At 38.4% G+C, this 12,424-nt stretch overlaps 1 protein-coding gene across 1 annotated transcript in view; it reads left to right on the top strand.

Annotated features, from left to right (window-relative positions):
* LOC122815993 (isotocin receptor-like) overlaps positions 1-12,341 on the top strand; it is a 27,055-nt gene extending 14,714 nt beyond the window's left edge. The window contains exon 2 of the mRNA XM_044088871.1: positions 11,678-12,341. Coding sequence (XP_043944806.1) covers positions 11,678-11,874 — 197 coding nt within the window. The 3' untranslated portion in view covers positions 11,875-12,341. The remainder of the gene's footprint in view (positions 1-11,677) is intronic.
* The last annotated feature ends 83 nt before the right edge of the window (positions 12,342-12,424 follow it).

The raw sequence follows: 12,424 nt of genomic DNA, 5'->3' as shown, positions 1-12,424 counted from the left end.
TGCTCAAGCCTGATTTCCATTCCACTGGTGTGTACCTTGCATCACTGTTAGACAAATATAAATCATTCTCTACATCAAGATTTCATCTTAAGTAACACATTTATCACACAAGACACATGAACAATGGTTCTAAAAGCAAATTGCTCTTCATATGTGTGATGTTGTATGATGCTTAGCAGACAGCAGCTTCACTAGTCATAGTTAGGAAACAGTAACTTAACAGTTCACATTTTATGGCAAAACTGACAAGAAATACTTTGGCCTTGCTAATGATACACTTCCCATCTCATGAGTGTGCTTTCCTTGTTGTGCTACAGAACACAATACTGATACAAGTAGAAATACTTATTTATTAGTTTGACTGTAATAGCTACCATGGCATGGTGTACTCCTGATATGATGTTTAAACTGTAAATGGGGTGTGGACTGTTGTGATTCACTTGTTACTGATATCTGTTTAATGTTGCTCATTTTGCAGTTTTCCATACTGTTGCAACACCCCTTTAAAATGTGTGCCTTCTGACAACTGTTGTATGACTTCTTCTGTGGCATCATTAGCTAGTACACAGATGATGAGAAAGTAAGTGAGGCAGGCAGGGGTTCAAGTACAATGAGGTGTACATTGTAGCAGAGCAAATAACAATTTGTGATATGCAGTAATTGCTTATTGAACAGATACCATGTGAGGAATTCTTCTTGGATATGACAGTTTCACAGGTGGAGGGAGTTCATTCCAAGTGCTGCAGCCCATTTTAACCATGCCATATTTCATAAATTACTTTTTGTATGTCTTATGTTGCGCAGTGCTTAGCAGTTCACATCCTATGGAAAAAACTGAGGAAAAGTTTTTCAACCTCACTAATGATCTGCTGATCATTCAGAACATGAGTTTACCCTTGATGTACAACAGAAAGCAATACTGATATATAGGCATACTTAACATTTATTAGTTTCAATGTAACAGCTTCCATGGTTCAATATACACGATGTAAAGTTTAAATGGTCAGTAAGATGTGTGGATGGTTGTGATCCACCAATTGCTGGTGTCTGTTGTGCATCACTCGTTTTGCAGACTTCCACACTGCTGCAACCCTCTTATTGAATGTTAGCCTGCTGACAACTGTTGTATGATTTTTCTATAGCATCATTTACTAGTACCCAGGTCAAGAGAATGTGACTTAGGCAGGTAGGGGTTTGAATCTACTGACATGTATGTTAGGCTCTAGTAGTAAAAAATAAAAAAACAGAGATAAGTGAGCCTTTAGGGGTTCGGAAAATCCTCGGTGGTACCAACAGTGGTATATGACTGTAATCTGACTGACCTCTAAGATGTACTTCTAGTTCCAACTTAGATATTGAAGTATTGTTGACCACTATTAGTACAGTAAAAAAGTAACAAATAATAATTATTCATGTAAACAGACTTCTGATGAAGTCCAATTACAATTAAAGCACTCATAAAGAAATAAAGTAGATGATTTAAAGCTACAAAAGGATCTCTGAATGTTTATTATTTTTGTGATCTGCAAATGATACACCAGTATTCACAAGAGGTGCCTACATCAAGCATTGCAATGGACATTTTGCCATCTACATTAAACAGTTTCTAAAGGAACCCTCACAAATGTCAGTAGTGTCACAGTATACAGGCTTTATCTTCCATGCAAAAGTGCTGCTCAGCATTAACAAATGACAGAAGTACTATACTAATTTATATGTACAAATGACAGAAGTACTATGCTAATTTATATGTACAAATGACAGAAGTACTATACTAATTTATATGTACAAATGACAGAAGTACTATGCTAATTTATATGTACAAATGACAGAAGTACTATACAAATTTATATGTACAAATGACAGAAGTACTATACAAATGTATATGTACAAATGACAGAAGTACTATACAAATTTATATGTACAAATGACAGAAGTACTATACTAATTTATATGTACAAATGACAGAAGTACTATACTAATTTATATGTACAAATGACAGAAGTACTATGCTAATTTATATGTACAAATGACAGAAGTACTATACTAATTTATATGTACAATGGAGGAATACAATTTGATACACCATAGTGGCAATGATAAAGTAGATAGGTGGACGTACCTTGGTATTGGACAACTAGAGGATATAATCCCATTTATATATTTGTTTCTCAGAATACTACAGACTTGTATAATAACTTGGCATTATATTTACCAGTCCCTAAGAAGGTACACATTTTCCAGAGAATAAGATTCTGAACTATTGCATGTGAAATGGAGTCCATTAATGATATTTGGTGCACAAGGCCAAAATATGGCAGCCAGTATGTCATATAAGTCTGTAGTATTCTGAGATGCTCACATATACGGGGTTATCTCACTAAGGAGAAATAACATAACTGCCTGATACCAAGATACGTTCACTTATTTTATGCAGCATCAGTTGTGCCATATCCCTTTTTAGGTCTGTTTTCAATATGTACATGACTATAGTGCTCCTACCATGTATTTCTTGGAAGTCAAAGACTTGCATATTATGATTTTGTTTACACTAATGGGGCTTTCTTTGGATAATACTCTATACAGATGGCAATACTTCCAATGTAATGCTACTTGCAGGGAACTTTAATGGCACTAGATGCATATCTTTCACACATGTATGTTGTAAATAAGAATGTTGATCTTTAAAACTGCCCATGACAGTAATTTTGTGTATGTATGTGTGTGTGTATATATATATATATATATATATATATATATATATATATATATATATAGTTATAGTTATGCATACACACACATATATTTGTGAATATGTATATAGACACACTCAAACATACACAGTCATGGTCACAAACATATTTGTATATAGTTAAAATACAACACACATAATATCCATCCACCCCATGTTCCCCCCTCTCTCTTTATATATGTGTGTGTGTGTGTGTGTGTGTGTGTATATATATATATATATATATATATATATATATATGTGGTGGTGCAGAGAAAGCTTGTCGCCATATAGCAGAAGTTGTCCCCCCCCATGATTCTCAGCTAGAGCTCTTTTCTGTGTGGAGCATACGTGAATGGGGCATGCCTGTGTGTGTGTGTGTGTGTGTGTGTGTGCACGCACATGCGTGTGGTGTGCATGTCTCTTTATAGCCGCAAAGTAAGCATTGCCAACATACACTGCATTAGTGCATTAGACGTAAATCTTTGTAGTCCATGCTACAACTTGCACTCATATTATACCGGAACTCTCTTTGTCATATTGCCATTTTCAATATTCCAAAAATATTATACTACCCCTTTAATTATACCAAACACTTGGGGCCATATTCCAAAATATTTGCTTTCAGTGCAAGTCTGCCCTTATTCCGAAATACCTGCTCTCAGTGTAAGTGATTTACTCTTGTGTAAGGCCTATCTATAAACAGGCATATACTTGAGGTTAAATTACAAAGGGCCTGCTCACAGTGTAGGTGGTCACTTACACTGAGAGCAAGTCTTTTGTAATCGTGCTGTCTGTGTAAGATTTTTCAGAATCCCATCCAATCTCTGATCCCACTCTGTTTGAAATTTTGTTCCTGGAATGCATCCCATGGGGAGGTAACAGCAGACTGAGGAATCTAATACTAAAAATACCTACCAGTAATGGTAAAGGCACATCATGCAATACCTTCCAATTAACGTCCTTTTTCTGTTCATGATTTTTTTGAAAAAAATCTCTATATAACCTGCAGAAAAGAAAATGTTTACAGCTATAATTAGTCATAGTTTACATATACTATGCCATCAAAAACAGGTACTTATCTCCAATCCCATAAAACTTTGTAACATGATGCCATACTAGGCATTCACGTATTTGCATAAAGTTAACACCATAAACATATAGCCAAGCAAGTGTGCATACTACAGTAATAAAGCAGTGGTGATAGTTGTCACAGTTGCAGAAAATTGTCCATTAGATACATTAAACAGTAACAGAAACAAATTGTTACCATCTAGTCATTGACTGAAGAAAAAAACTATACCAACTGTGATGATGTGAGGTAGTGCTAGCTATACCAGGAGGAGTAGGGGAGGGGATGTGTAACGTGCCAGCATAGCTAGCTGGAAATTTGTTAATAATTATATGTCATTTGTGTATCAAACTGATTTGTACAGGTGCTTGTGTTAAAATATATTTGTGAAGTTGCTTGTCTTAAAAAATATACTGACAGTGGGTCCTGCTGGCATAGCTGGTGAACTTCATGACACCCATGCAGATGGGCAATACAGTTACGACTGCTGTATCATACACAAATGCACTCTATAAGCACTTACACGAGTGCATGGATCATGCTATCCCAAATAGAACCAGGATGCTATCCTCCAAAAAAAGGAAGCCAATCTGCTGGTCCCCTGCCATAAACAAACTCTACAGCAGAAGGAAGAAACTGTTGCAAAAGAGAGTAAAATCCCATGAGTGGAGGAGCTCCCTGGTCAGCCTCAGTAAGAAGCTGAGATCCCTTATAAGATCCTCCAAAGTTAGTTACGAAAACAAAATCACCACTGATTCTAAGGGAAACCACAAAGCATTCTATAGCTATGTCAAGGATCTCAATGGCAACACCCAGATCTGCTGTGAGTTACAGCACAACGGCATGAAAATTACAGAACCAACTGATATTGCCAACATCCTGGCAGATAGGTTCAGTGCTAACTTTACCCCCTTTTCACCCCCTAAAGGGCCCATATCTATACAGGAAGAATGCAGAGTCCATGTAATCACATCTATGCAGGTAGAGCTGCACTCTCTAAAACCAAAAACACAGCATCCATGGAACCGGACAACATCCCAGGCTGCATTTTACACAAACTTTAGAACGAACTGGCTCCCCACCTAAGCACCATGTTCAATCATAGTCTCATGTCAGGCTTTGTTCCCACTGAATGGCACACAGCAACAATTATCCCACTCCACAAAGGGGGAGCCACCGCTGATCTTGGGAACTATCGCCTTATTAGCCTGACGAGCCAGGTCTGCAAGGCCATGGAATGTATCATCATGGAACTCATAAAGAAAGACATTGGTAACCTCCAAACTCTGTACCCCACCCAGTTCGGGTTTGTGAAAGGCAGATCATGCCTTCTGAACCTGATCGACTTCTTTGAGGCAGTCACCAAAGCTGTAGATGAGGGTAAGGTGGTTCACACAGCCTATCTTGACCTCGCCAAGGCTTTCGACACCATTCCCCCATTCTGGAATTATAGCTAAACTCACTAAACTAGGTATAAATCCCTACGTCACAAGATGAGTTGCCAACTGGTTCACTGACAGAAGCCACACTGTAAAAGTTGAAGACTCCAAATCTGACTTCAAACCAGTGACAAGTGGAGTACCACAGGGTTCGGTCCTGGGTCCTCTCCTGTTTGATATCTACTTTTCTGAAGTACAGGCTAACACAGATGGCCTCTGGCTAATGAAGTTCACAGATGACTGCAAACTAGGAGCCATAGTCGAGTCCTGAAATGATGTGGACATCCTACAGAAGGGCCTCACTGAGACAGATGCCTGGTGTCAGAGGCATGGCCTCAAGCTCAATGCCAAAAAGTGCATTGTCATCCCCTTTGGTAAAAATTCTGTACCTATGAACTAGCACATAAATGGCAGTCTACTTAACGCAGAATGTGTGATAAGAGACCATGGGACCCAGGTGGACAGTAGTCTGTCCTTTGATAATCACATTGGCAGAGTAGTCAGGAAATCCTTCTATGTGGCACACCTCATCACAAAAGGGTTCTCATCCAGGGAAAAAGAGGTCATTGTTCCCCTCTACTCGGCACTCATTAGACCCATTATAGAGTACAATGCCCCTTTTAGAATGTACCTCACAAGACATCTATAGCAGCTGGAAAGGCCACAGAAGTACCTCACAAAGAGGATTACTGACCTTAAACAGATGCCCTACACTGACCATCTCAAGAAACTCCAGCTTTACTCTGTAGCATATCGCCTACTCCGAGGAGATCTCTGCCTAACATATAAAGCTATGTTAAACCCAGAGTTGTTGGACATGCTACACCTAAAGAAATCCCAATCCCTCTCAGCTACATGCTCTAGGGACCTAAACTTTGTCACCACAATAAACAGGACATGCTGGAGGGATAGATTTCTATCCCAGAGACTTCCTTTACTCTGGAACAAGCTACCCAACTCTGTCAAGCAAAGTTCCTCTTTAGCACTCTTCAAGAACAATCTTGATGAATGGATGGAAAGTAGGAAATACACCTCGGGAATCACTTCTGTGGCTGTGCTCAACAGGGGCACAGGAAATTAACTTTCTTGGGTGTCGTAAGCCAGGGAACCTTGTTGGCTAGGCTTACTTAGGCCCTTGGGCTGATAGCCTAGTACCTACCTATGAAAAGCAATATACCTGTATATCAGACTGTATTGTAACTACTGACATGAATATATTTTAACAGAAGATAATGGAAGAGAAGAGGTTAATCTCAGTCCAGCTAACTTTGAAAAATAGTCCGAAATTAAATTACCTGAACAAATGATAAAAAGGAGGCCAAATAGGATTAAAAGTCCACAGTAATGTAGTATAAAAATGATAAATGAAGAAAACACATGGACCACCACTCCAAAGACCATATAAAACTGTTTAATCAGATAAAACAGAAGCAGGATAAGTGCTTTCGGGTTTCCCCTTCATCAGGTTCATATAAAACTGTAAAAACACAAATTAAATTTAATGTCAGACCAGTCAAGAACTAATCAAGGAACTAGGTCTCTGCACCTTCAGAATAGGTTTAATGGGAAGCCCACAATTGAGGCCAGGTGATCTATCTGTCAGGAACTCAACTATCCAGTTAGACTCCACAGTCTCAGTCCTGTTCACAATATCTCCACCTCTTATTGTGGTAGGTATAATCTGCAGTACCATAACAGAAAAGGTGCGAGTATTATACAAAGCAACATGCTGTGAAAAAAAAATTATGCTTAGCACCTTTTCTAATATCCCTGGCATGTTGTAATATATGGTCTTTTAACGACATATTCATCTTACCCACATAGAATGAACAACAATGTTCACACTGGGCATTGTTGGTAGTGCACTCAGCATATAAGTGGGGGAGTATACCTTGTTCGTTATAGGATGGACAAATCTGTTGCTCTTTTTAATGAATGAGCAAGCCTTGCAACGCCTTCAGGGAAACATACCAACTCTCGAAGAGATGGTATTGTGTGCCATGGGAGTTCCTTTACATAATCTCCTCCTCAAGTTCAAATTATTCTTAAACACAAATGTTGGTTTATTCCCAATATACCTTTTTAGACTATCATCAGTCAATAGGATTTTCCAATTGTCATTGATCACATCAGAGATAGAACCAATATCACTAGTATACTTCAGGGAGATACGTAAAGGACCTGAGTTGAAATTATTCGAATGATGGAATTGCCCAGGCTTTCTGTATAAGAAGGGCTTCCCTCTTGTGTTCTTTTGACTAACTACCTCCTTGAAGGAGCTGTCTATTTTATGTAACTTGTAACCTAAAAACTCCAATCTAGTCTGTAATAATCCTAGCTCATTATTAAAATCATTGCCATTTGTGCATAGTCTCGAGGCTGTTAAAACCTGCCCCTTCGCTATATTCTTAAAGACTCGCTATTACAAGACAAATAATGGTTCTTCCCACGCTACTTCCTATGAATGGAAGTCCCAATTTCACCTACATAGAACATAATTTAATGTGTAAAAAGTCAATCATGGTGGCCGAAGCATTCATAGTAAACTTTAAAAAGTCAGTTGTGTTATTCATGTAAGATACAAACATATCCAGATCTTTTTTTGTCCCTGTCCAAATCAAAAACAAGTCATCTACAAATCTAACATAGAATAAAAGTAACTGTTTCCATACATTAGCATCACTAAAAATGTGCTTCTCTTCCCAGTTTGCTAAAGTTAAGTTAGCGTAAGTATTAACACAAGGGATCCCCATAGCGACACCATTGTGCTGCAGATAAAATTTGTCTGCAAACAAGAAAACATTATTTTCCAAGACCAAATGCATGAACAAACAAATTAAATCTTTCATAACATTGTATTCAATATAATTATCTAAAAAATATTTACTAGCATCCAATCCGTAGCTATTAGAAATACCTGTAAAAAGACTACTAATATCACAAAAAAGTCCAGTTTCTATTGAACTTCTAATTTCACCTAGCCTCTCTAAAAAATGTGCTGAGTCCTTAAGAACAGTAGGACTTTATGTAACAAAAGTTTAAGTTGCATTTCAACCCACACAGATAAAAGCTCCGTGGTCCAACCTCTTCTCTATATGATGGGAAGGATTATTACAGACTAGACTGGTGTTTTTAGGTTACAAGTCACATGAAATAGACAGCTCCTTCAAGGAGGTGGTTAGTCAAAGGAACACAGGAGGGAAGCCCTTCTTACACAGAGAGCCTGGGCAGTTTCATCATTCAAATAATTTCAACTCAGGTCCTTTACGTATCTCCCTGAAGTATAGTAATGATATTGGTTCCATGTCTGATGTCATCAACGACAATTGGAAAATCCTATTGACTGATGATAGTCTAAAAATGTATATTGGGAATAGACCAGCATTTGTGTAAGAATAATTTGAACTTGAGGAGATTGTGTAAAGGAACTCCCATGGCACACAGTATCATCTCTTTCAGAGTTGGTACATTTTCTTACAGGTGTTGCAAGGCTTGCTCATTCATAAAGAAGGGCAACAGATTTGTCCATCCTATACCGAACAAGGTATACTCTCCCCGCCTATATGCTGACTGCACTACCAACAATGTAGTTTATTTAGCCTAGTGTGAACATTGTTGTTCATTCTATGTGGGTAAGATGAATAGGTCATTAAAAGACATAACATACCAGGGATATTAAAATAGGTGCTAAGCATAATTCTTTTGCACATCATGTTGCTTTGTATAATACTCACAACTTTCCTGTTATGGTACTGCAGATTATACCTACCACAATAAGAGGTAGAGACATAGTGAACAGGACTGAGACTGTGGAGTCTAACTGGATAGCTGAGTTCCTGGCAGATAGTTCACCTGACCTCAATTGGGTGCTGCCCATTAAACCTATTCTGAAGGGGCAGAGACCTATTCCTTGATTTAGTTCTTCATTGGTCTGACATTAAATTTAATTCATGTTTTTACAGTTTTATGTGAACCCGATAAAGGGGAAACCTGAAAGCACTTGTTACGCTTCTGTTTTATCTGATTAAATGTTTTTATATGGTCTTTGGTGTGGTGGTCCACATGTTTTCTTTATTTGAAATTAAATTACCTGGTTTGGCCGTAAAGATTGTATCTTACAGTTCTGACTGCAGCCAGAGACAAAATGTCTGTGAGAAGCCTGGCTTAGTAACTCTCTAGGAAGAGTGGAAGTGTTAAAATTGTTTTATAGCTTCCAGATGCTATAACACATCTTAGCAAAGCTGTATGTGTGTGTATTGTGACACATATGTGCGAGAGTCTGGCTCAGCTTCTAGTGAAGGGGGTAGTGTGGAAACCAGAAGTCAAGTGACCAGATGAATGTGATATCATTCTATAATCCAGCACTGAAATTGTGTTTTAATACTAGTTGAGACAGAAGTTTCAGAGCACACTGTTTTTGGAATTGACCGGACCATTCACCCACATCATCTTGCCTCGCTCTAGTAAGTGAACTAGGAAACAGTAATTCTTTAGATCAGTCAGGAAAATATGGTGAGATTAGTTAAGTATTGTTTTTCTTTTTCTGTATCAATCTTTCCATCTGTGTTATTTTTAATATTTCCTGTGACTGAAACTCGGCTGTTTATTGTAAATAGATATTTAGTATTTTCATGTTTTATTATTTATTATTAAATATATTTAAACTTTTCATCATGGCTGGTCTTTTAGAGAATATTCTAACAATTGAGAGTACTTATATTTATTTGGTGATGCTATGGCCACTCCTGAAACCCTTGCTACATTGGTGAAACACTAACATTTGTATTAGTATTAATTTTACTCAGTATAATTGGGTACCCTGGTAAGAGCCTTAGAGTAGCTGGATTTGTGGGTGTTCTGGTGGCATTATATCTACTTTTTAATCTGGGTATAGGTGGTAGAGCAGGTAAGCTGTGCCAGCCTTTCCCAGATGTGTTTGTGTGTGAAAACCAAATCTCAAAGAGTGGGAGGGAGAGAGAGAGAGAGAGTGTGTGTGTGTGTGTGTGTGTGTGTGTGTGTGTGTGTGTGTCAGCTACTTTGAACATGGACACTGAGAGCACTGATTTCACAGAGAGGGTGGTAGAGGACTTGGCTTGGAACAACAGGCTAAGGACTTAACTCTATAGCTGTGTCAGTGGGGAGTCTTTTTTTTGGGGACTGAGAGGGAAACCCAGCCCCAGGATGGAGGGTGTGCTTCCTGTGTGCTCTCAAGGGAAATTGTGCTTGGTGCAGAAAGCTGTATCTGGAAATGCTATGTGTACCCATTTTTGTTCCAAGTGAAGGTCCCTAACTGGTGTCAGTGGTGAGGATTGAGGCTCCTTGATTACTGGCCCAGAGGAGGGATGTCACACCAACTATACAAAGAGGACTTTAAATTTATTTTTTTCAAGAGACAGAGATTTGGGGGCAAAAGTAGTATTTTTTTGGTTGAGTGAGTTGAGAGTGACAAAGCCATATATCAATGAGTAATATTTTGGAAGTGTGACATCTTATCAGATATGCAAATGAGTTTGGAGTCATATGTGTAGTGGGTGTTGATGAAAATGTTAGAGGAAGGGCCCAAGAAAAGAGCCTTGTAGTACAACAGTGGTGACTGCGAGGTAAGGAGAGAGCATGGAGTGTCATTTTACTGACTGATACCTATTGGACGGGTAGCTTTTGAACCATAGAAAGGTGGGCTGAGAGAGACCTACTCAGGACATTTGAAGTAGAAGTTTGCTGTGACAAACTGTGTTGAAGACTTTACACAAGTCTGGAAATAAAGACGAGACTAATTTGCTGTTATCTCTAGCTTTATTGACAGCATCAATATAGGTTACAAATGTATTGTTATTACTATGGGAAGGATGGAAGCCATGTTGTATGGGGGACTAGAGTTTTTCCTGCAGGAGATAGTTTAGCAACTGAAGAGTCTTGAGAGCTCCACACTGCAAAAGGTGCTCCCTTGATGAGGAGGTTGTGCATGCATGAAAGCATGAAACCCTTCCTGAATGCAGCCATAGTGGAGCTCAGAAGGGTGTCATGGGGTGATGGGCTAGAGCATACTCCCTGAAAGCTGTATGATGTCACACCAGCATCCTTGATCTCCTCAATGGCCCTAGACGTGGGTCAGCTAAAGCCCAAGGAGGCCAAGGCAGGTCTTGTAGACTCAGTGAATGAGGAGAGCTGCTGGTAGCAGCTGCTGGTCCGCTGTGGGGAGGTAAAAAGGTAAAAAAGATAAAACTATTACAGCAACTATTTAGTAATGTCAGAAGAAGTGAGGCATTTATACTACATATATGTGACATTTTGTGTCTCACTATGTAAAAAATAATGCTTGGCAAAAAATACATAAAAAAGAGAGGCATTAATGCAGTCTATTAAGCCTATGGATTACTTTATTACTTCTGAATATGGCCATCATGTTGTATTTACTGTATTTCCTTTTTCCCTCAGGTCCAGAATTCACCATCATCATGCTTCTGGGAAATTTAAACAGCTGCACAAATCCATGGATTTACATGTATTTTTGTGGTCACATCCCGTGTTGTGAGAAGCATTCAGAAATTGTGCTGATACAAGAGGAATCTCTGGTTACAGCCACCATCAATTTGGGGGACAAAGAATTAGATGACATTATGACAGCTGTATGACCTAGTCTATTGTCTCAGTACTCAGATCGAGTGGATCCCCATGTAGGAGGCTGGAAAACATTTAAAGGACATCTGCTTTTACGTTTTTTTTTTTTCCTTTTCTGTTTTTATACTACAAGTATATGATTTCCAACATAAGAGGAACCAGTTTCAAAAGACTAGTATTTGTGATTACCAGTAGATCTTTTGTGATCTTGTCCGTATTATTTAAAGAATGTATTTTAAGAGTGTGTTTCAGTAAAGAATCTGTGTTTAAGCATACAGAATACTTTCTGATCAGCATTTGCTGTACTAAATAATACCCTGATCATACAGAATAGGATGATCACTTTCTGGATCATCCTAGAAATGCTTTCTTTGTCTAATGACCTTCTTTAACACTAAAACATTTGTGCTGCACACTTCTCAATGGTACACATTTTCGCAGAATGTTCAGATTTTTGCCTCGTATTTTTGGTCTGTTTTCTCATAAAATTGTGGTTTTCTTGCAAATCATTGAGGGTTGAAGTCAGAAAATAATAACATATATTTCAGCTTCAGACTTTGTACC

Source organism: Protopterus annectens, chromosome 11.part0, assembly GCF_019279795.1.
Source record: "Protopterus annectens isolate FY-2018-M chromosome 11.part0, PAN1.0, whole genome shotgun sequence".
In the NCBI taxonomy this organism is placed as follows: domain Eukaryota; kingdom Metazoa; phylum Chordata; order Ceratodontiformes; family Protopteridae; genus Protopterus; species Protopterus annectens.
Note: the sequence above shows the minus strand (reverse complement) of the source record. Positions and strands in the feature narration are given on the sequence as shown.